At 26.8% G+C, this 26,402-nt stretch overlaps 1 protein-coding gene across 2 annotated transcripts in view; it reads left to right on the top strand.

The window, feature by feature from the left end:
- LOC100212030 (centrosomal protein CCDC61) overlaps nt 1-26,402 on the top strand; it is an 83,008-nt gene that overhangs the window by 52,859 nt on the left and 3,747 nt on the right. For both annotated transcript variants that reach the window (XM_065805612.1, XM_065805613.1), the window contains exons 6-12: nt 1,743-2,011; nt 2,189-2,213; nt 6,808-6,858; nt 21,488-21,573; nt 23,685-23,775; nt 25,219-25,264; nt 25,342-25,417. In XM_065805612.1, coding sequence (XP_065661684.1) covers nt 1,743-2,011; nt 2,189-2,213; nt 6,808-6,858; nt 21,488-21,573; nt 23,685-23,775; nt 25,219-25,264; nt 25,342-25,417 — 644 coding nt within the window. The remainder of the gene's footprint in view (nt 1-1,742; nt 2,012-2,188; nt 2,214-6,807; nt 6,859-21,487; nt 21,574-23,684; nt 23,776-25,218; nt 25,265-25,341; nt 25,418-26,402) is intronic.

Here is a 26,402-nt window from a genome sequence, read left to right on the forward strand (position 1 = left end):
ATCAGCAAAAAAAAAAAAAAATCAAAAGTATGACAACCATGGTCTCAAATAAAGCAAGTTATAAAAAAAGTAATAGTCATATTTTATAAGAACATCTCTATAAAAAAAATGTTTTAAAAGTTGTAAAAATTAAATTTTTTTATTTTATATTAAAAAACCATAATTTCTGCAACAAAATTTAAAACGCTAATTTTTATATGGAATAGTTATTATTTTAGAAATTTATATATAATTTCTCTTCTTTTAAGACTTTTAATTATTTTTTGGATAATATATTAGGGACTCATCAAAGGGGCCATGATGCCAGTGCTGGTGCAAGTTAATGTCACTTGGGGGAGGGGGAGTAGTGCCATTAGAATTTTTCTGACTAAAAAAAAGATCCTTGTTTTTTGAAAATTGCTGACTGAATGGGCTACATTTGCCGACTTACTGTCTAATTTTGCCCACTGACTTGTCACAAAGGGTCAAATTTGCTGACTAAATGAACAAAAATTCATTTAAGCGGCAAACTCACCAGAATTAAAAAAGACACTCATGTCTTAGTTAATTCTGGTTTCTGTTTATACAATCTATAAATGAAAAGTTTTAAAGAAATGAAAAATTTCTGCTGATTTATAGAATGGAAAGTTTAATATTTTCAAAATACACTCACCGTAACAAGAAAGAAAAATTAGAATAAAAAAAATAGAAAATTTTAACTGGTGACATTAAAAAGGTTAAGATTTTGTAAAATATTTCTTTGTTTGTTTTTAACATTCCACTCATTGTTAATAATTAAAATAAATATTCATAATAAAATTTTTTAGAGTAATTTTAATTACCATGGCTATTTTTTGAACAAAGAAAGCATGGAACTAGTTTTCAACACAGTAACTAACATTTATCAAAACAGTTGTCAAAACTAACATTATCAACAGTTATCAAAAAATCACAATACACTCAGTGATATTGGGAAACAATGACAACTTGTCAAAAAAAAGAAAATAATTAAAATTAAAAAGAAATTTATTAATTATTTTAATTCAATTTATTATTATTAAAAACTAGTCACTAATGCTGACAATATTAAAAACTAGTCATTCATGTTGATATTGATGACTGTATAATGACCAACTTGATGATGGTGATAAAATATGTTGTGTCAATAATGATGGTTTACATATGGCTGATAAATTGACAGGATTCAGTTTCGAAAATGAGGAAGACCTAGCAAAACAGTTGAGAACTCCATTAAACTTAAGAGTGATATAGTTTTTAGGAATTTAATTAATTTATGCGATTATAATCTAATATTTTTGTTAAATTTTTGAGATAAAAAAAAGTGAAGATAAATTTATTATAAACTAAACTTAAATTTTTTTTGTTTTCTTACTACATTAATTGATAAAAGAACACTTTCATGAAAAAAGGCTTTCACCAACAAATTTGCTCTTTGAGGACTAATTGCCTTTAGCCAGTTAGCAGTTCATATATATGTATATATAAAAATACTTAAAATTATATATAAAATGTATATAATAATTTTAAAATTGAAAAAAGTAATTACAATAAAATGTAATAATTAATAAATGTAAATACTAGCAATAACAGGCTTTGTGGTATTTGTTTTTTTTCTCTATTTATGGAGCTATAAACTCTAATAAATATTATAAAAGTTTTTTTGGGCATTTTGAAGTATATATTTTGTTTTTATAATTTAATTTTTATTTATGTAATTATGTAATTATAATTCTTTAATTTAGTTCTCGCTTATCAACAGCTAGTACTTCCTCATCTAAAATTCGCAATGATAAAGCTCCATTACTTGCAAGAAAGCATAGAGAAATTTCTATAGAGAGCAATAAAAAAGATTTTAGAAGAAATTTACAAGATTTAAATAAGGATAAAGCTGGTTCAGTTAGAAGTCGAACATCTTCATTAGATAAAAGGAGTCAAACATCTTCATTAGATAGAAGAAGTCAGACATCATCTTTAGAAAAGTTATCTATTGGTCGTAGGACACCTTCGCCAAGTATTTTTTACTTTAATTTTTTTATTTTAGTTTTATATATATATATATTTTTTCTATATTTATAAACATTGTTTGAAGAAGTTTCTTATATTTAGTAATTTTAGTAAAACCTTTTTTAATGTTGTAAAACTGCATTTATACTTTTGGGTAATAACAATGTTTATTAAATATTTTTAGATTTTATCAAGTTTGATCCTTCTGCGTATCTTTTTCGAAGTTATGTGACTTTTTAAAAAAAAATTGCCAATTTTTTTAAGCCGCAAAGTTTTTTACCAACCAAATATTTTCTATACATTCTGTTGATTCTAGAAGTATAATGCAGGGTAATAAAAGGTATAATGAAGGGTAATAAAAGTTATAATGTAGGGTAATTAAAGGTAAAATAGCACACATAATAAATTTAAGATTAATTTGTATATAATTTTGTTATTGCTTATATATAAAAAATTGTTATGGCTTATATATAGTGGATCATAATGCTTTGACACAAAAAATTTATAAAGATCTTGGTATTTAACTGTTTAGATCTAGGAAAAATTGGATATAGAATTTAAGGTAAAAAAAAAAAGGACTGAATCTCATATCATTTTTTAAACATGTCAATTGATGGTTTTAAAATATAGGGTTTAGAAAGATAACAGAGGTTCCAAGTTCACCAACAGAAAGCATTGAATCTAACCTTATAATAGTTTAATAATTAAAACATCAGGTATGGTCATAATTCTAAACAGAATAATAGGAAACTAAAAATAAAAAAATAAGATGTATATACAGATGTGTGAAAATTATTAGACTCAACTAGGTTTTTTTCAATAAAAATAGTTTTTATATTCTAAAAAGAATTTATTGAACAATTTAAAGTTACATTAATACTTTGTATGCATGCCTTTAGCCTTAAGTAACATTTCTATACGCTTTGGCATGTTTTCTACAAGAACTGGACATTTATTTTTTATTTCCTCATTATGGTGCCATATTTTGATAAGTTGTTCAATCAATTGAACTTTTGTGGTAATGCTGGTTTTCTTTAGCCTTTTTCTAAACAACTGCCCATAAATTCTCTATGGAGTTCATATCTGGGCTGTTTCCTGGCTATGGCAATGTTTGTATATGGTTTTCTGTCAAAAACTTTGTCACTGACTTGGCTTTATGGCATGGTGCACCATCATGCATGAAAACACTCTCCATCAGGAAACCAGTCTCTCAATTGGGGCAGCAGTCTTGCAAAACTTTCTTATACTGGTGCTGATTCATTGTGCCTTCAACAATATATGAACGCCCTGTGCCTTTGGCTGAGATGATACTCCACACCATAACTGTGGTAGGATGCTTCACAGTCTGAGCAACACAAGTCTCAGAAAACTCTTCATTTGAAGATCTCTTCACATATTGACTGCTTTCATCACATATTGAAAACATGGATTCATCAGAGAAGCAGACCTGTAATCAGATAATATAACAGACTGCAATAACATAGCTGAGTATTGACCGAAATTGGCAGATGAGTAATGAAATGATCTTGAAAATTGGTGGTTAAGTGTGAAAGAAAAAGGAACATGGGTTGGTTGGTGTTAGGGTGGAAATTTTTGTTTAAAGAAGCATGTGTAAGAAAATCTATTGAAATGTTTAAGTTACTCACCTTATTACAATCACTTCCAAAGCAAGATTTAACCTCATGGGCCCAGTTAACCTTTTTTTTAGCCATTGCCCTGGATTGCTGGAAGACCTGCATTAATAAGCCTTCTCCTAATCGTAGAACTCCAAATATCAACACCATACTTCTCCAAGGACTTTTTTAAGTCTTCACTAGTGGCTCTTCTATTCACTTTAGCCATATGAATAAGTTTGTGTTGGGTTCTTGGGTTCACTTTGGACTTGCGTCCACAATTTCCTTGTCGTGCGGAATTGTAATCTTGCCTATTTTTAACAGCCTGGCTGATACGGCTTACAGATTTCTGTGAAATTTTTAGTCTTGAAGCTATTTCTTGTTGTGAATATGTTTTTTCTTTAAGCAATGTTTTAGTAACAGCAACTTTTCTAGATGAAAGATCTTTGGTTCTCCCTATAACCTCAAAATCTGTAAAAAAAAACAAAATAATTTGTAATCAGACTTTTTATACATTTTAAAATGGAAGTTATAGCAAATAAATATTAATATGTTAATGGTTAACCATAATGATTTAATTAAACTCACCTTTAGATTTTATTTTGATGAATGTACATTGATGAATGTATTTACAGTAAAAATTCTCCTTACAACAGCTGATTGACCACCTTTATGTTTATAGCAGTGTTGACAACCCACCAAGCTTATGCGTGGTTACCTTTAGTTACTAAAAGCTAAAGGCATGCATACAAAGTATTAATGTAACTTTAAATTGTTCAATAAATTCTTTTTAGAATATAAAAACTATTTTTATTGAAAAAAACTTAGTTGAGTCTAATAATTTTCCCACCTGTGAATATAGATATATATATATATATATATATATATATATATATATATATATATATATATATATATATATATATATATATATCTATATATATATATATATATATATATATATATATATATATATATATATATATATATATATATATATATATATATATGTAATATATATATGCATACATACATACTGAGAGGACCAGGTTATATTACTATTAAGTGGTACTATTAAGTGTGAATTAAGTGTTAAGTTTAAACTCAATACCTCTTACTTACAATGTATGTACTCTGTCACTGCTTTTCTAAGGCATTTAGTATCTTTATATACAGCGGTGGCCAAAAATTAAAGACCACTCTTTTTTTTTTTTAAATTTATTTTTAACCTTAGTATAATTCTATTTTGGAAAAAGGTATCAAAAAAAGAAAAACATTATTAGAAAGAATTTTTATTGTATTTTATATTATAAAAGAATTTACAATTTTTTTACAAAATAATGTTAAAAAAGTGTAAAAAATTAAAAAACTGACTAGTAAAAAATATAAATGGGAAAAAAAAATGGACAAAATTTTAAGACCAGTTTCAAAAATATTTCAAAAAGCAATAAAAAATAATTTAGAAACGTGTTGTTTCTTCATTTGTTTTCAAGCACACTTGTACTCGTTCTGGCATTGAATTCATTAAAGTTTTGATTACTTTATCAGGCACATTTTTCAAATGATGAGAGATTTCAAATCTTCCAAATTGTAAAGTTGTTCTTTACCAAGCTTGTGATCAAGCCACGACCATAAATTCTCTATTGGATTCAAGTCTGGACTATTGGCAGGCCATGGAAGCACTTGAATTTTATTAGAATTGAACCAATCGCTAACAACATGCGCTTTATGACACGGCGCATTATCTTGCTGGAAAATAAATCCATCTTGCAACTGCCATAAATCAATGCTAGGAATAAGCGAGTTTTCCAAAATTTCGATGTACCTTTCTTTGTTGAGTCTACCATCGAATAAATGAAAAACGCCAACTCCACAGGCACTCATACAGGCCCAAATGCCTATTGAACCTTGTTTTGTTTGTTTCAAAATGCATGATTCATCAAACCGTTCGCTTGGAAGTCTACGCAACATTACGCGACCTTTTCTGTTGTCTACCTCAACGTTCATTTCATCACTAAAGACCACACGGCTCCACTGATCTGTTGACCAATTTTTATGTAGTTTGCACCACTCTTTCCTGGCAAATTTTTGTTCAATGAGTGGTCTTTAATTTTTGGCCACCGCTGTATGAAAGTCCAGCATGTAACAAAACATTTATAAAAAATATTGTTGTATACGGCTATAAAAAATTAAAGGAGCCAGCTGTCCTAACTGGCAAAAGTCTTATTTGTTATAAAAATGTTACTTATTTTAAAATAATAATAGTAATTTTAATTTTTAGGTAGTCTAATTTTTAGAAAAATATAAAATAAACATTGATTTTTTAAAATATTTTTTTTGCTTTAATAAGTTATAAAACATAAAAACAGGAGCGTACTAACTTACTTTTAATAGATATTTTAGTCTGATTTGTACATAATGTCATCAGACATAAAATGCCAATTTAAAAGTTGTTACAAAATAAAATATAAAAAACCATAAAAAAATCCTTACAAAGAGGACGTCAATAAAAATTAGTTATGTAAATATATAAAAATATTTATTATTAATTATCAAAATTAATTAATTTAATTAGTTAATTGAACGTAATTATATGTAAACATTTCAGGAGGTTAAATAATCCCTATTACTACTGAACAGGGATAATGGGGTAAAAACTGCTTCAAACAGTTGGAGACCACTATTTGAAAAATTCATAAAAAAGCAAAACACTTTTTATTAACTTTTTGGTTTTTAATATTTTATTTTGTAATGGTTTTTAAATTGGCATTTAACGTCTGATGACTGTCAGTCAAATTAGACTAAAATTTAACTTAAAAGAAAATCAGTTGATACTATGCTATTTTTATGTTTTATAACTTATTATAATTTTACGTACAACAAGAAATGTCATTAAAACATTTTTTGCTTTATATTTTAAAAATGGTTTACTATATAACTTCTTAGTAATTAAACTAATGCACTCTTCCATATAATTATTTTTTAAATAATTTGTCTCTCTACCTTTTTTAAAAAATGTTTGAAAGTTTCATATCATAAATTAAGTTTTATTTTTAAATCATTCTTGATTACTCTGTATAGAAGAATTTTTTGTCGATATTTAAAATTTTTTTTCAATATTTAATAATATTTAAAGTACTTTAAATTAAATAGAAAGTTAATTTTTTTGCCTTGATTTTAATATAATCAGGTATGTAAAAAGGAAAGAAGAAAAGAGAATCGAATCAGAAAATAATCTCAAGTATGGTCATCTTTAAGAATTTATCAAGTATTTGAAAACTAAAGTATTTTTAGCTTTTGAATATTGATCAATTTTTTTTTTTTAATTTAAATTTTTTTTTATAAATTCTATTATAAATTTTTTATTTTATTGTAAATTTTATTATAAACTTTAAATTAAAAAATTTTTTTTTGTAAATTTAAAATTTATAATAAAGTTTGGATGTAATTAATTAATATTATATATTTTTATTTATTCTAATGGTTATATATATATATATATATATATATATATATATATATATATATATATATATATATATATATATATATATATATATATATATATATATATATATATATTAGGGTTAGCCAAAATTTAAAAAGTTTAAAAATTACACCTGGCTGCATGAAATGTTGTTCCTTAACATAATAAAAGTATTATTAAAAATAAAAGTGTAATAGGATGATTTTGAATACTATCTAATTTGATATAAAGTTTTGCGTTTTTGTGCTAAAATATCGCCCCAAAAAAATTAAATTTAAGAAAGTAAGAGGGAATGGTAAATATTTTGCATTAATTCTAAATGTTTAAGATGCTTTTTTTAGGGGTCGTCCATAAATTACGTCACGCACTTTTTAACCGTTTTCAACCTCCCCCACCTTCCCCACCACCCCCTTGTCACAAAATCGTAACACTTTAGTAGCAAATGTTGTATGAGTCGTCACAAAACCACTAACCCCCCCCCCCCCCATAGAGCGTGACGTAATTTATGGACAACCCCTTATCAAAAATATATTTTACTTTTAAAAATTAGCTTTTAAATTGAGCTTATTCAGAAAAAAGTTGCTTTTTATTCAGATTATCAACAAGTTTTAGGCAGGCTAAAAAACAAAAGTTATAGAAACAGGAATTATCTTTTTTCAGATATTTACGGAATTCCAGATAATTTTATAAATTTTTATTATTTCCGGATATCCAAATAGTTTTCTGGAAATACAATTTAAAGATATTTTTTTGTCATAAAATAATTAAAACATTAAAGGTATCGTTCATTAATTACTCTACGCTATATTTACTGGTACAAATAGTTTGTTTTATTTGTACGCATATATTTATTACTAAAGGCTTTTCAATGTGGCGCGACAAAATATGTTTGTTTTGAAAATAAACATATTTTTGTTTTGAAAATAAACATATTTTTGTTTTGAAAATAAACATATTTTTGTTTTGAAAATAAACAGAAAATAAGTTTTGAGTTTATTAAAATAATCAATTTATTTATTGAAATATTAACTAAAAAACATTTGTTATTTTGCCATTATATTTCCGGTTGAGAGGTTAATATCAATTTCATAATCTGCCTAATATTTTTTGTTGTAAAATATCTGGTTTTAATAATAAATGTACTTATGAATATGTATGCAGAGTTATATGTGTATGCAGAGTTTTTTAAACCATTTACACAATTTCACAGATTGGGGTTTTCCCCTGTTAAAAAACAATTTTGCAGTTGGTGTTTTCCTTTGTTAAAAAGAAAATTTCACATACTGGGGTTTTCCGCGTTAAAAACACAACTTCACAGATTAGGGTTTTCCCCTGTTAAAAAACATTCCAATTTTAGTTCAACATGTGACAAAATAAAAAGTTAAACAAAAAATACCACTTTTCTACTTTGTTTTATTTTTATTTCCATTAAAATATTTTGTTTTTAATTAGCGTGAAATCTGATTTGTTTGCATTATTTTCTTACTAAGTCCATAAATAAAATAAAATAGTTATTTTTGTTCTATGATTTTATCAGCAGAACTTGTATCATAATTTTTAAATTTACTTATATTAGTTAAAGCACTAATATTATTATTTTTTAATAAGTCAAATATAAATTAAATTTTTAAAGCATTTACTTATTGAGCTTGCTATTTTTATTCAGTTTTTTTACATTTTATAAATGGTTATATATAAAGGCATTTATCTACATCAAGGCAGTCAAACTTGCGGCCCACAACATATAATTTTGTGGCCCACTCTGTATAATTTGTTATTTAGTTTTTTAGCAAATTATTTAATTTATTGTATTTTTATTTTCTTCTCAACGATCATCTTTTTAAATTTTTAATTTCTATATTGTTATTTCATATTTTTTTTGTTTATTTTGTAATTTTAATTTTAGTTTTTATTTTAAAAAAAGTTTTTAGAGAGTGTGACTTCTTTGAGGAAAAAAATTTTATATAATTTTTTTGCAGCCCACCTAAAATTTTAGATTGTTTATTTAGCCCATGTTAGGATTTGAGTTTGACATGCCTGATCTAAATAAAAATTAATTGCAAAAGGGAAAACCCAAATATAACGAGTATTTGAGCTTTTTTGTTTGACATCATTTATTAACTACAAAAGCATTAATCACACCCAAAAAAGAGTCGGATCTTTCGAACCTTCCGAACCTTTGAGAAAAAACTCAGCACTTAGAGATCAATTTAATTATTTTAACTATTACACCTAAAATTCTAATTTATTTTAATTTATAAACTCTTACTAAATAAGTACTGAAATTCTTGTATTTTATATAAAAGAATGCCAGCCAAAACATTTCTTTTCAAGCACATGAGATATACTTAGTTACACAAAATTTTTATTCCCGGATTTTTCCTGGATATTTCTTAAAAATATTTTCTGGATTTTTTCCAGATATTATTAGGAAAAAATTTTCCAGTTATTTTAAAAATGACCAGGATGATCTCCGTTCATAGGACTTTTCTTTTTTGACTTAAGGCAGGCCAAAAAACAAAAATTTTGAAAAGTGCATGTCTGCAAAAAAACATGATCCTTTGCAAATAAGAATGCAAACAATAAAAAAAAAAAAAATAGAAAAAAACATTTTTGAGTGTTACCGAATTGAATTTGATTATTTTTATTTTAAGCCTAAAATATGTCAAAATTAAGATTTTGTAGTAAAGTCCAAAGAGATTAGGACTTTTATATTAATAGGAAATAATTGCTATAATTAATATTTTTTTTCAGTAAAATAACTGTCTTGTTACTCCTAAAAGAGACTTATAAATTATTTGTATTGTGCTAAGTTAACAAATAATTTTTGACCACTTTAAAAATTTTGTTTTGGGTAGCTTTGCCCTAAATATAAGAAATTTTATTTGAATTTATTCTATATGTTTATTTTATGTATATATTTCGAACCTAAAGTAAATGTAATTTTTAAAGCATTTGGATTTTTTTACGAAAGATTTTTCCAGTTTTTAAAAAAAAATGTTTTCCAAAATGACCTAAAGAATAATTGAAAAATAATATGACGGCATGATAGCCAGAGAGGAGTTCTTATTAGATTTTAAATCCCAGAATCTCAAGTGAAAATAAATTTTTACAAATTATCTATCTTTCCTATTCAACTAGTTTAAATTCTATCCTGCCTATTCATCTATTTTCAACTTTTGAGAGCTGCAAACTAGACAATGTCTTATCCTGAATCAGTTGGAAAATGGATATAAAAAATATTATCCATTGATTGTTTAAACAAGTAAATTTCTTATTTGTAAATATATATAATTATAATATAAATATAAATATGTAAGTAAATTGTTTTTTATTCATTCATACTTTCACTGTTGCATAAGAGATGCAATTGTTAAAATAGTTTGATTTTATATTATTAATGTATTTGGCTAATATAAAGCACTACCAGTGTGGTCGTGGTAAAATGATAGAAGGCTCCCTTGTAAGCAAAAAGTTCCAAGTTCTAACCCATTACATCCCTGGTTGTACTGCACTCAACTTGTTTCTCCAGGAAGCGATCTTGTTTGTCAAGGTTCGTGTTTCAAAGTTAATGCATTGTGAGAGGATTATAATGACAGTTTAAAAAAAGAGGTAGTTTCCTTTACTGTAGTGGCCTACAGTCAAGGAAACTACTTCTCCTCAGCCCTGGGGAGACAAGTTCATTGAATAAAAAAACATAGTATTGGAATGTAAAACATGTTTATTTTTAAAACAGATGGAAAAATTAAATAATTATTGGAATAATAAGTTACTAGCAGAAAGCAACCCGTAATACGGGTTATGGTCAGTCTGTTACCTAATTAATTTATAGTGGCTGTTTTCCACAATTTAAAGTTTCGAAACTTTAACTAATACCCTTTTAGAAAAATGCCTTCAAATTAAAAAAATTAAACCATCTGTAAAATTAACATAAAAAGTATGAGGTAAAATAATTTACCAATTATTTAATATTATTAAAGTAATTTACAACTGATGTAGGTTATATCAGTGTAAGGCAGAACCATTTTCCTCGACATTTCTAAGTTCAACAAAATACGTTTTTAGTTACTGACACAAAATAATAACACTTCATCATGCTTTAAATTGAAGAAAAACTAAAGCTTAATTCTTGTTATATTTTTTATAACATGAATTTAATTAGTTAATAAGCATAATATGAAGTAAAAGTAAATTATACAGGAGTTATTAATTTTTTGGTATACCGTGTTTTTTCTTTAAAAAAGAAAATTGTCCTTAAAAGGTTAAATGCACACAACTAAATAAATTTATTAAAAATAACTAAGCAATTGAGTTCAAATGTGTTTCAAACAAAAAAAAATTTAATTTACAATCAAACATGTGTATAACAAATTTAAAAAAATATGTAAACTTTGATCATTTATATTGCATTAAGGTAATATAAAAGTTGTTTTATTGACGTTATTTCATGTTGGCTTTTAGTAAACTTTAGTTTAATTTAAAAGACATCACAATAGATTTAAAATATTTTAATTAAAAAGCAAAATAATAAATGCTTCAAGGAGCCAAAACTATAAACATTAAAGATCAAAATTCCAATTTAGATATAAATAAATTGCATTTACATAGCTAAATATATTGCCTTGGCTTATAGTAAATTTTAAAAGCAGTGAGTTCAATAAATTAATTGGGTAATGAGTCAATTTAACTATATTTAAGTTTAATTGGTGAAAAACAAATAAAGTTTTAATTAAAAAAAACCAAAACAAATCAAATATGCAACATAATATATTATTAAAAAAAAAATTACATGTTAAAAAAAATAAATTATAAAATTAAAAAAAATAAAAATAAATCACCAAAGAAAAAGCAACAAAAAAGTTAAAAATATCTTCACTGATAGAAGACATTTACAACTTTTTGGTTGCTGTTTTCCTTCGGTGTCTCCCGACACCTAAGTATGGATGAGCCCTCCATTTGAAGGAGGGCTCATCCATACCGCCATTACTACACCACTTATTGAAGGACCTCTCCGAGAGAGGCCCTGGGTGTTAAGAGCGATAATTTCTGTACCACTCAAATGTTAACGAATCTAAAATCATAAAAGTAAATTAAAAAGGGTAAAACGTGAAAAATTTTATTTTAATAAAAATATGAGTAAAATGCAAACAATTTAAAAATGTCAAACTTATATTTAATAATTCTTTCACCTATTGCACATATTTCTTCATACAAAATATATAAAGTTTAAAACAGCCCAACCAGGTGTGCTTCTACCAGACACTAAAGACAAAAAATGTACCTCAGAATAATCCATAAAACAATATTTACATATAAATAAATATATAATTATAATTTTTTTACCTATTTCCTTCATTTCCTCCATAAAGTTGTCTAAAGTAAGAAAAAAGATAACTGAAGCTAAAACTAACTAAAAAAAAACTAAAAATAACTATAAACTAAACCAAAACTATAAACTAAACTTTAAATCTTAATATCTTTACCTCAGAAGACAAAGGTCGGTTGTCTTGTTTTTTGTGAAAATGAGTTATGTATGAGACCTTTTTAGTTTTTTTCAGTATCTACAGAGGTATAAAGACTGTTGTCCTATGACAATGTGAAACAAAGTTAGGTCAATATAAAAGGTCTGGTGTCCCCACAATGTTCAAAAGAAAAATGTATGTTGTCCAGAAATGACTTTTCACTTCTATTATTTAACTTTATATATTTTTTTTGTCAAAATTATATTTCATGTGCCTTAAGACAAATTAAATAAAACACGAAAAAAAAAACATAAATTTAACCATCAAGAATAAGCTAATAAAGGCTAGTTATTTTACTATTTCCTCTCTCCTGGACAATTTCTAAAATGCGACAATTGACCTATGACTTCTGAGTTACGGATATAAATGCTTCATTTATTTAACTATACTAATCATATATTCTATTTATACTTAGTTTTTGTTCCAACTCTCCTAGAAGAAAAAATAAAATAAAGCTAAAGTACTTGAAGTTTTAAAATTCCAGTTACAGTACAAATAAACAAATTCTTATTAACAAATATCTAATAGCAAAAACACTGACTTATTTCACTCTTTAATTCTGTGTCTAAACAATAAAAGCACTTAAATGTATAGATGTTAAAATATCTACTTAATTTTTTAAAAATAAATTCACTTAACTAATGAAACTAATACCTTCATTAGCTCTCTCTTCAATCAACTAAAGAAAATAAATCTTAATTAAACTTACTTGATATAAAATGATAAAAATCTTTCTTACTAAGAATTTTAAATTTCTTCTCTTTATTATTGACAATATAATTCTAAGTAGGACCTAAGTTCTTGGGCTTATTGTAAAGGGTGTTTTTTTTAGAGGTATAGAACTTTAAATTGCAATAAAACAACGACGGATTATTCGATTGACAAGAATTTTTTTTTATTAGAAAGATAATCTTGTGGCATTACATTTTAAATATAATTTCTGGGATATGACCGCCACGGCTGGCTCGGATGTAGTCCAATCTGGACGTCCTATTTTCGATGACTTTTTCCAACAGCTATAGCCGTATATTGGCACCAAACAGTCATTTTTTCTGGATGTAACGGTGTTTTGACATACACTTGAGGATTATCTTCACTCCAAATGCGGCAGTTTTGTTTGTTGACGTAACCATTCAACCAGAAGTGCGCTTCATCGCTAAAGAAAATTTGCTTATGAAAATCGGGAACAACGGCAATCTCGTTTTGGGCCCATTCGATGAATCTACGCCTTGCTTGATGATCGTTTGGCTTCAATTCTTGCACGAGTTGGATTTTGTAAGCACGCATACCAAGATCCTTCCGCAAAATCTTCCATACAGTGGATGGACACAGATCCAATTCCTGTGCTCGATGGCGGATAGACTTATTTGGGTCTTCCGCAATGCTACGCTCTACAGTAGCAATAGCTTCTTCTGTACGCACCGTTCGGCGTCTCTGGGGATGCGAGTTATCAATAAGAGTAAACGTGATGCGAAAACGTTCCATGGTTAATCGAATTAACTGCTCTGATGGATGATTTTGTCAAGGATAAAATGGACGTAGAGCGCGATACGTATTCCGCACAGAACCATTATTTTCGAAATAAAATTGAACTATTTGCAAGCGTTGTTCAGGCGTGAGTCTATTCATGATGAATTGCCAAACCAAACTGAGAATAAATCATTTGTCACCTGTTAAATCGGTCGCCATCTTGAACAGTAATGCCAACTTAAAGTTCTATATCTCTAAAAAAAACACTCTTTATAAAATTATAAAACCAACTGTTTTACTTTAAAGTCAACAACAACGTTTTAAAAAACATTTTAGTTACTTTATAAAAAATAAAAATCCTTTTAAACTTACTACCTCTCTCTTCATTGTTGTCAACTAAACAGAAAAACAAACAAACAATTGATTGTAAATTTTCACTTTAGTAGTAGGTTATTAAGTAGATTAAATAGATCTTTGATCTACTTAATCTGCTCTAACAGTCTACAATCTTATCAATAAACTATAACTATTTTCTACAACTCAGTGTAATTAAAAAATATTTAAGATTATAATATATAAGATTTTGAAAACCTGAAATTTTAAACCTACTTCAAAAAAAACAGATGTATTAAAAAGTATTTTTATTCCTTTTTAGAAAGTAAAAATGCTTTTTAACTCTCTTTCTCCAATAATACCTTTGTCATCTAAACAGAAAAGCAAACAAATATTTAAGTTGATTCTTTCTTAAATCTACTTTAATTACTTTAATAATAAAATAAAAATCTTTCTGGATTGAATTAATTTACAAAATTTTTTCTCTAAACCATTTTATTATTGTAAAGTTAATTTAAATTAACAAGCATATACGAAGTGCAATTTATAACATTTATAACAAAATGGAACAAAACTTTCTTCTTAGTAATTCAGCGACTAAAAATAAACATATATTTAAGAACTAACTATGTAACATGATACGAATCAGTAACATATTACACATCTAAATAAATAAAAACCTTCATGTCAACAATTTAGGACATTCTATTAATTCAATATAAAAAATAAAAGTAGTTATGCTTAAAAACAAATTTAATAAAGGTAATAGACATGTAATGATATAAGAAATGTAAACAATTAAAATGACTAAACAGAATATAACCTAATTGAAAGATATGATAAGATGTAATAGAACGGATATAATAGAAATGTGCTTTTGTAAATGTCTGGAAATTCCAATCTCAAAATTCCAGAATGGAGGAAAAACTAACAGCGCAAAAACAAAACAGTACATTACTAAGCGTAACAAAACAACCAAGAGTAACAAAAAAGTAAAAGCACATTTAACTTTGGCATTACATTATTACAAATTACATTACGATTAGCATATTCAATTAACTACATTATAGTTAGCAATTTTAATCAATGCCTAAAATTCAATAATATATTTTTTGTACGCGTCTAACTCATTACACAACTAATTAGTTTGTTTACTAATATGTGCAGTAAACATATCTGGATATAAGAGCCAATTTGTCTTATCTCCATTTTTTGTGAATGAGTTAAATACAAATTTGATATTTACGTCGCATATTCCGTCTAAGCCATATAGCCATCTAATCTTTATCAAGAACATCTTGATATGGCCTAGGATTACCTATACGATGAAAAACTTCGACAATTAACTTGCCTATTAACAATTCCATTTTCTATACTAAAATCTAGCCTAATATCATTCATTTAAACTTAACTTTTAATTGAAAGTAGTAACAAATAATCTTAAATGAATCCTGAAGATTGTGATTTTTCCTATATAATTTTTTTTCTACTCTAAATAGTACACAAATAATTTTTATATATAGAAAACTATCATTTAAAATAAATTATACAATAATCTTATGGCTTTAAAAAAATATATATATCACCTAGGAGATGTTTGAAAAAAAAATTAACTTAATAAATAGTAATAAAAAAATTATTAAAAACATACAATTCTAATCATAAATATACTGCTAACACAGATCATAGTCTATAGAATATAACTATGGTCTGGAAGTCCATTGTTATTTCTTATTGTTACGCTGCGTATGTTGAAATAACTAGTTTTTTAATCACGTGACCAAAGAGTTTGCAAAATATTTATATCATGGCGTCAAGTAACGAGTTTTTGACACAGGAGTCTGCTGATTTATTGATAGATATTCAGGATGAAGGTCTTTTAGATGAAGAATTTCTTATTGAAAATATTGTAGATGTAGGTGAGGTAAGAAAATTTACGCAAGAAATATATTTAATTAAAAAAAAAGCTATGTAACTAATGCATGACTAAAGATTTCTTTTCTTATAGGAGTCAACACCAGGCAGTTTTAAGTGCGACGACTGTGGGAAAATTTGTAAATCAAAAGGGGGACTTACCCGTCACCGAAGCTGTAAACATTTACTACTAAAAGAGATCTTTGACACAAGTATTAATACAATGAGTAGCACAATACTAAGTGATTTAGTTCTGGAGTCACAAAAAAGTTTATCTGAGGATAACTGTTACAACTTAACTCGACGAGAATGTATAAAGTGTTATCACTTTATATTAACGGAAGCAGCGTACAAGTTACGCAGACGTAAAAAAGATTTATGACGTTTTGAGTAAATCAAACAATGCAATTATTATTCCAGCTTTTACAATAAAATAGTTATCAATGCAGATGTTTACTTTCCTGAATTAGGAAAACCCAATAGTACCCTTTTAGCAACTCAACTGGCTGACAAGGTTCTTGTATACTTCAAAAGAATGCCCAACAATGAAGCAAAAAAAATAAAAAATATAACAAATGATGAAATTGGTGCCTTGCAATACCTGGCTGGGTATGTTGTCAGAAAGTTCATAAAAAAATCGAAAAATAGCCCGAATTATAAATCCAATGAAAATCAAAATATAATAAAAATATTAAATAACACTATTACCAAAAATACTTCAGATCAGGAATTGATCGAGGCACAAAGTCGTGGTGGACTTACAGCTGTTAATAATGAATGCCAGCAAATATTTATGAAAGCTGAAATTCAATTTCGAAATAATACAAACATTAATCATTTGCAAGAAATCAACATTAACAGAATGACAGTGGAACTACTGAAAGATATAGAAGTAGTAAGCTTTTATAACTCTATCTTGACAGGATGTGGAGTTGATATTGATAATTATTTTAGTAAAAACCTTTTAGAAAATATGATAAAACTTTACTTTCGAGTGCGAGCATTTTCTTTGGCTAAAGACATTACCACCAAACATAAACTAAAATTGAAACAAAAAAATAGTAAGGGTACTTTGGATTGCTTTTTAAGCTTTTTACTTCGTAAAAAGCTTAAAAAGCAATCCAAAGAGTAACAAGCACAATTGTATATGTCACTTTCTATGTGTTTAGTTGCATTAATAAAATTATATATTTTAAAATATGACTAATTATTTTCATGTGTTTCCAGATTCTCTTGCATTTTTTTCTTGCTCCTAGGTTGTCAATTTCCAATTTTTTAATGTTTAGTATATTAATTATACAAATTTAATAAACATTTTTTTTGCATATACATATCAACACTATAGCGTAGTGGTTAGTGCGTTGCATCATAATCTGGAGATTCAGAGTTCGAACCTTGTAGATCCGCACTGAATGGAATGTACTGAACTATACTACTAGATAGGTTTAGACATATCGCGATCTCATTAGGTTTTTTGTTTCTATCTAGTTTTCCTGATCTGACGTCGCTAACTAGTTTGTTGTGGTTTGCACTATACAGTGTTCACTAATGTTCTTTTGGTCGTTTTGTCAACGACATTGTTTTTTTTTACGTTACAATATTTAGTCGTTATAAGCTATTAGTAAGAAATCGCATTTATTGTTTCATCTGTTTATTTTCTCACCATTATCTGCCTACTGATTATATGTCTGTATTTTTTTATTTATTTATCAACTTATTATCTAGAGTTTAGACCATAAATACTACCACATTTATTGGCCTATGTTTTCTTTTCATATTGCCCGCATTATCATTTTTTATTATTTTACTTAGTATTTTGTTATCTACTTATTTTATTTTATTGTTTTTGTATGGTGTGATAATTTTAGCCATGGTTGCCGTTAATAAACCAGCAGATCTATATTGACTTGTTTACTCATAGATCATTGTTTTATCATTTGTTTAGGATGACTTGAGCGTGAGTTAATGTTCACCCTATCCCTCAGTCCTAAAATTTTATTCCTCCTACAAAATAGTCTTTACATTCATTAATGATTCTCATCCAATGACATGATCTACAATCTACTTCTATTTTCACATCTCACAGGTTTACGTAACTGGACGGCTCTGTTGGTCACTTTTTGCGACCATTGTGTCGCATAAACAAACAAATCAATGTACCTTAAAGAGAAAAGTTGAAAAATATAATTTAGATTTTCATAGTTAAACTGTATTGTTTTGTTTTCTTTTAGGTTGCTGTGCTTAATTTGCGCTTTATTTTTGTTGTATTGTATTTCTTTACTCTTTCAGTTTTTTAAGTTTCGTGTTCAGTTTGTTCTATTTTAATTTTGTTTTGTTCCATTTTGTTCCATCTTTATTCCATGGAACATCAAATAGACAAATTTCCAAACATTTTCAAAAAATGATAAAAAAAATTTTGAACTTTTTTACTCTGAATGCTTTTAAAAATATAGATTTCTATTAACAATTTTGCTGCACAATACATATATGTGATTAGTAAGTGTATATGTGATTAGTAATGCAATTTTATTTGTGTTTTATGTTTTATACATCATTTTTATTTTACTTATTTATATATAATCAATAAAATTCAAGAACCAAAAAATAGCATGCTAAATAAAAGCTTCTCTGCTTGAATGTCACAAAATCATACAATTGGGTAAAAGTCATTTGGTGAAGCAATAAATAAAAGTCAAGTTGTTCAAGTTGTTATCAGTTGTTTTTTGAAAAAGATAGTTGTCTTAGATAGCTGTCTCATGAAAAAGATAGTAGAAAAAGATAGCTGTCTCATTGTAACTATAAAAATAGTTACAATGAGACAGCAGCTGCACAAGAAGGTGAAAACTATGGAGTAGAATGAGGCTTGACTTGAAACCGACAAAAAGGAACAAAAACTTCCATTCTTCCTGGATCCATGAGGTTACACAAAAGGACACATTTATCAGCAGAGAGAGAAAAGACATTAGCCCATTGAACGTCACAAAGAAAATCACAAAAAGAATCCCATTCAGCTTTAGGGTTTTAGTAAGTAGTACAGTAATAGGGTAAGTTCTAAGATCTGAATAAGGAACAGTCAAATTTAAATTAGTCTCACAAAGAGCAAACAAGCTGAATTTTGCAGGAGATAAGACTCAACTGATAAAAAGTTAGTTTGAAGACCACAAGTATTTGTAAAAGATATATTGAAATAGTTAGCTGGTGGGGATGGTTTTTTTGTTTAATATTTTTAGTTACTTTAGGCATAATTTAAGTTTAAAGAGAACTTGACTCATTCATAGATAGAGTATGGCATCTGAAGCAATAAGCTATGCAGTTGCCATTAAACTGAGTTTTAGAGCTGTACCTTTATTAGGAGATAACATGAAGAGTTGCATAGCCACTATCAAGAAGACACTTGCAAAAATCTATGATTAGAATCAAGCATTCATCATACTAGGTAGGAAACAACACAGCTTTACATCTAGGTCAGCCTAGAAGATGAGGAATGAGTTCGAGGCTGGTCAACATAATTGTTCTGCTTACCCTTAAAGACAGTTGCTGGATACAGTTAGCTTCTGCCAAAGATGATTATTTTTATTGAACACTACCTCTAGCTTTTTTTTAACCAAGATACCCAAGACAGGGATAAGATATCCAAGACATCTACCTAAGATGAGTATTTTTATCCAGACACCATCTTTAGCCTTGGCTCATCCAAGAGCCCTAAGGCTGGGACTTTTTAAGTTAAAGTTCATTTCTCCTAGCCTTTGCCTAAAAAATTGAAAACCATATAAGGCAGCAGGGCATATGGCAGGTTGTACTGGGTTACATGATACCAATAGCAGGGTGATTGTGATGATATTGAACTAACCTGACCTAACCAGTAGTAGTTAAAAGAAGTTACTTCCTATTAGCTGTAATTTAAAACATTAATGGGGATATTTTGGAAGAGCATAAAGAAAAACATTATATCCAACAGAATACTAGAGATAGTGAACTAAACTCTAACTATAAAACCTATGCTTAAAGATAAGCGAAGGTTTTACAGTTAGAGTCATTAGTTAGTTGATGAGCTCACTCTGCATTAGAGATTTGAGCAAAGCAAAAACATATATAAAAGCAGTTTTGGCCTAAACTGTCCAAAGTAAAATCCAAAAACCGGTTTTGGACTAAACTGTCTGAAACTGCTTTTTCAAATGTTTTGTTCAAAAGGCAGTCTTGGACAGGCAGTTTTGTCCGAAAATAGAAAATATTTTAAAAGCGTTAAAACCTATTGAATTTGGTGTTAAGGAGCTTAATAAGGATAACTCAACGGTTCTGATCAGTGAAAGTGTTCACATATTTTCGTTAAAAATCTTTCTGAGCAAACGTCTAGAGCAAAGTGTAGTGATGATTCACTTAAAAATGATATGATAAGCAACACAATAAATGATTTAGTGTCACTAATGGGGTATAGTGACACTATATGGGATATTTGCAAAACCTATAATCAAATACGTTGCAAAGTAGTGATAGCTTCAAATATTTAACAGTCAGCAGTTATTCAATATACAAAAAGTATAATCATTGAAGTTTTAAAATTTGAGGGCATTTTTTATGCATTCAGTTTAAGTTTCTAAAGCAATACTTCTTATGGTCTAAAATACCAAAATTATACCTTTAGCAGGAAACCTAAAAGATGCTTGATTGAGGAGTTCCAGTAAATTTCCCAAGATTTGCGTAATTAAGTTTATTAATTACTTGTCTTTCTGTTATTTCCCAATAACATTCACTAAAAATGAGTGAAATGTAATGCATTTGTTCTAATAGTCATTACTAACATGACAAAGAATAAAAATCCATGGCTTAACTTCTTATTTTCTGTTTTGATATGTTATTTATATCAAGGTTCTCTGATCAATTGATTTATATTTTTTATTTGCTCTCCAATGTTATTGTTTTAAAGATTTTGTTTAAGGATGTTGTTAATGTTTACATCAGATATCTTGGTCAAATCATTGTAGTAAATTGTTAGTTAGTTTGTCTAAAAAAACAAACAACCTAATTTTTAAATACATAAATAGATATAAAATTATTCAATTAGATGATAAATATAAATAAATTAATTTTGTTAAATGTATCCAAGTTAAATGTGTTTTTTTTATTCTTTTTTTTTTTTTTTGTAGTCGACGAAGAACACCCTCATCAAATTTAAAAAAACATATAACACATAAAAGTGCATCAAAAAAACCACCTGCTGGTAGAATGAATGGTATTTTTTAATTTATATAGCTTTATTCCAGTTTTTTTTACATGCAATTTTTTTAATGAAATTTTTGTGATATTTTATCTATTATCCTTTAACTTTACATTTCTTTTATTTTTTTACTTTATCTCTTATGAATGCTATGTCAACTTTATCATGCGCTATTTTTTTATACTTGCAGTTTACAAACTTTTTTAATTTTTTTTGCATGATTGTCTCTTTTAATAAATTTTGATGGCAGATTTCTTAATTCATAAAAAAATCAAAACCAAAAATAAGTTTTAGAAAAACTAGGTATGGTTTATTTTTTATGGTCTATTTAAATGCATTTTTAATAGCAGATTTATCATTGTTATTTAACTTAAATACAATTTAAAAGTGCTTTAAGTTTAAATTTTTAGTTTTGCATTGTGTTTATTCAAATACCCACAATAAAAAAATCAGCATGGTACATGTATTCAGAACTTATTTTGACTATATTACATTTTTAAAGAACTTATCTTGACTATATTAGAACTATATTACAATATATAGACTATATTAGAACTATATATGACTATATTAAAACTACAATATATGACTATATTAGAACTATATACAATATATAACTATTTTAGAACTATATTACTACATTAGAACTATATTATTTTGACTATATTACATTATTACAGAACTTATTTTGACTATACTAGAACTATATTACAAAATGTAGTGAGAGAAAAAAGAGTTCAATTGTGAAAATTGTTCTTAAGCGCTATGGAAATAAATGCAAACAAACTAATGCTGGTGATTATAGCCATAGGCGTTGAAGAACACCTGATATTAGGATTGCTGAAAATCATTTTAACCTTATTGACTAAAGCAATAATGTAACTTTTGATATGCAGTTTTACATTTTTTTGTCATGCATAATCAGTTGAAAGATGTGTTCATGATTACTGAAAAACTTACATTAAATAAACTGTCTACTAAAAGGACCTAAAAAGCAATTATTAGATTTCTTAATTTGATTTAAATTGTTTTTTTTGTTTTTTTGTTTTTTTTGACATTTTTTTGTTGTTGTTGCATTTAAAAAATGCCGTTGTTTGCATATTTGCATATTAAATGTTTATGCATATTTTATATTAATATGAATTGAATATTCATTTAAGTAATAGGAGTTTTCTCCTAAAATAAATTTATTTAAGGAAGAAGCTCATCTTTATATTAGTTTAAAAAGTGTTATTTTATACCCAGGTATTTAAATGGATCGAAGTTTTTAACAAAAATTGCTTCTTAAAATTTTCGAACCATTGCAAAAGTTTGTGCAAGTCTTTTTTTTTTTTATTGCAAAATTTCTTAGGTTTTGCCACAAAAAGTATTTCATATTAAGGGTGTCAGTATTTTAGTAGTGATTTGTTATATGATAAATATGCAAAACTTATGGTTTAATTTCTCTTCAATATTTTAAACAAAGCTGTTTTTACCATTAGTATGATGCTCCCAGAAGTCCTTACAGTCTCATCCCAGAGCACCACAGAAGAGTATTTAACTAGGAAGTTCAGGCCTCATTCCTTAACAGACCTCTTGTTTCAACAGTTATTAAAGTGATACCATTTTTTTAAATCATTATAGGAGGTTTTATAAGGATTTATTAGGAAATAGAAATTGTTTACAAAAAAATACTTTCTTTTTTTATTATTTGCAGCCTGAGACTGCAAATAGTTAATCTAACAATGAAATTTTTTTATTTTTATGTTAATTCACCTTCACAAGGCCAAGAATGCCACTACAGTCGAGGAGGCTACTTTAATTGCGGTTGTAACCCTCTCTTAACTCAATAACTCCAAAATACAAACTTTAACAAACAAGGCTTCTTCGCGGATAAACAAGTTGAGCTCAGTACTACTAGGGACACGGTGGGGATCAAACTCGGAGCGTCTTGCTTATGAAGCAAGCGTTCTACCACTACACCACATCATTTTTGTTTATATTTTTTTACTTTAAAAAAAAAGGTCGTTTCTGTAGACTATAAATTTTATCATTTTTGTTTCTCTTTAACTCTTTGTAATTTAAAACTAAAAAAAAAAATGCATTTTTTTATATTCTTGTAATTTTTTAAGATTTGTGTATTTTAGATAACAGTTATGCTAAAAAACACTACAAGAAACATCTTTCAGTTGGAAGTGAAAATACAATTTTAAATAGTTCCAAGAATTTATCTAAAAAGTAAGTTTATTTTTATATTAACTATAATTTTTTTATATTAACTATAAATGTAATAAGGTTTTTAGGGTAAAGCAATATAAATGGAATTATCGAAATTTTTTGTTTTACAACGTGTAAAAGTATAAATTATATATTTCTGAGCACAATTTCCTAATAAATAAACAGCTTTTTATGTGAGTGTTTAATCAATGTTTTTGTTTAATCAATGTTTTTGTTTAATCAATGTTTTTTTTACGCTTCTTTATGTGCGTATTATTGAGTTATGAAACAGTACTATTTTTACTATATTAATTATTTTAAAATGAAATAATAATCATCATTTACATAATACATTTTCATAAAGCGTGTACACGAAATAAATGTGAAAGTACAAAAATTTTTTAAAAAAGGTACTTATCAATTTTTATTGAGAACTAAGTAATAATTTTAATACATTGATTTAAGAAGATAAAATATTTCAAATAAAAATATATTTATTTCTGTATGCATCTAATAAAGTTTCCAACTTTTGCTTTGGTGGTACCCATAATCTTAATATTTATAAAAGCGCTCAGAATAATAGTCAAAGCTATTTGATGCTTTTTGATGACATTTTCAAATCTTTTAAATGAAATTTATAAATCTTAAGCGTTTCTACATTGAAAAAGTTATTGAACAAAAAATTAAAAAAACAAAAATAACCTTTTTTTTAATTTTTTGTTTAATAATTGCCCAGTATTTTTCATTAATTTTTATTTTCTGGGCAGTTTGGAAAATTTGATGTTTTAGGCACAACTGGTGTCATTTTATTTACTACATTCCATAGCCAATTTACTGTAATGACTTAAAGCTAAATCAGGTCAGAACACATGTTCTATTCATCAAGTACTATCATGTGATTTAATAAGAGGTAAATTAGCAATGAGAAAACTTTAAGCAATGAGAAAACTTTAAGCAATGAGAAAACTTTAAGTTGTCAAAATCAAGCAAATTTCTCATTTTGAAAAATAATAAATGTTTAATGATACTTTAAATTAACACTTTAAACAATTAAATCTTTTAAACAATCAAATTTATGATTTAATTGTTTAAAGTAACACTTTTAACAATTAAATCATAAATTTAAAATAAAAAATTTTTTAAATAAAGTTATATGCAGTTTTTAAAAGCTTTTTAGTATGAAAAATGAGCATTCTCAAAACCCAGTTTTAAATCTTATAGAACATATTAGGGAATATATTTAATGTTAATTAAAAATAAAAATATTAAAACTAATGAAAATGATTTACTCATGATACTTTCAGACTATTGGGAATATATCCTCATTGATGTTTTTTAATGAAATGAATATAGTTATGTATATTGAATAAAATAAGGTGAATACCTTTAAGGTTATACTTTAATATAAATGGATTGCACTTTTTAAATTAGATTTTATATTTAATAAAGTTTTATTAATTGTAGGTCATACAGAGGCAACTATAAAATATATGACTCCGATCTATCTGAAGTACCTTTTTTTTTTTTTGTTTATTAAATTTTGTTTATTTTTATGTTAAAAATGTTTTTATTTTTTTGTATATTTAGGATGAGACAAAAAAATCTCAACAGTTAAGAAGAAAATCAGAAAGTCCTGTGAGGAATAACTACTTGAATAATCAAGGTAAACTACTTTGTTTATTTGACTTGTTTGCAAAATAATTTCATTTATGTCATGGGGGTGTGGGGTTCAGTAACAAAAAACAATTAATTAACAAAATTTCCAACGACTTTAGTCAGGACAGGATCATCGTGATCATACTACTCATAAAATATAATCCAATACAATCTGTTACATGTCCTGCTGCTTTGTATGACTTGCTGCTTTGTATGACTTGCTGCTTTGTATGACTTGCTGCTTTGTATGACTTGCTTTTTCTAATTAAAGACTAGGAAAAAGTCAACTCTGACTTAAAATACTCTTTTGCTCATTGTTGATTAAAGGTTGTCTTGATAAAAATCTTAGACAGATGTTAATTACATCTAATTTCAGTAGCATGTAAAAGTTTAGAAAGACCAGATTTTTTTCTGTTTTTAAAGCACTAATGTTCTTAAATCACCTGATATTTTTACTAAATGTTCTCTATGTTAATTCAATTCATAATGAAAACCATAAAAATTATATATTATAACAGTTAATTAATTTTTTTAATTTTTTTAATTTTTTTTAAAAGACATCTGTACAAAAGTTAAGAAAACTACCTTAAGATATCATTATGCTTTTTACCATTACCTTAAAGCTCATTTAGATTTTGTTTGCAGTTTTTTTTTTGTGATGGCTCTTGGACTTTCTACTTGATTTTCTAGATTTAGGCAGACATGAAGGCTCTAATTCCTTTTTGTCAGTTTCAAGTCTCATTCTATCTCCTGGTCTCCTTCTCTCTGGTTATCTCTTTCTTGTGCAACTGCTATTTTTAATGGTAATCGTTTTTTCTATCTTTTTCACAAGAAAAAGATAGAAAAAATGATTACCATAAAAAATAGCAGTTGCACAAGAAAGAGATAACCAGAGAGAAGGAGACCAGGGGATAGAATGAAAAAAAAATAAAAAATAAACAAATTCTCTTGAAAACACATTTTTTCTTATCATTGCAAGATTTAGGTGCATA

This window comes from Hydra vulgaris, chromosome 09 (assembly GCF_038396675.1).
Source record: "Hydra vulgaris chromosome 09, alternate assembly HydraT2T_AEP".
NCBI lineage: Eukaryota > Metazoa > Cnidaria > Hydrozoa > Anthoathecata > Hydridae > Hydra > Hydra vulgaris.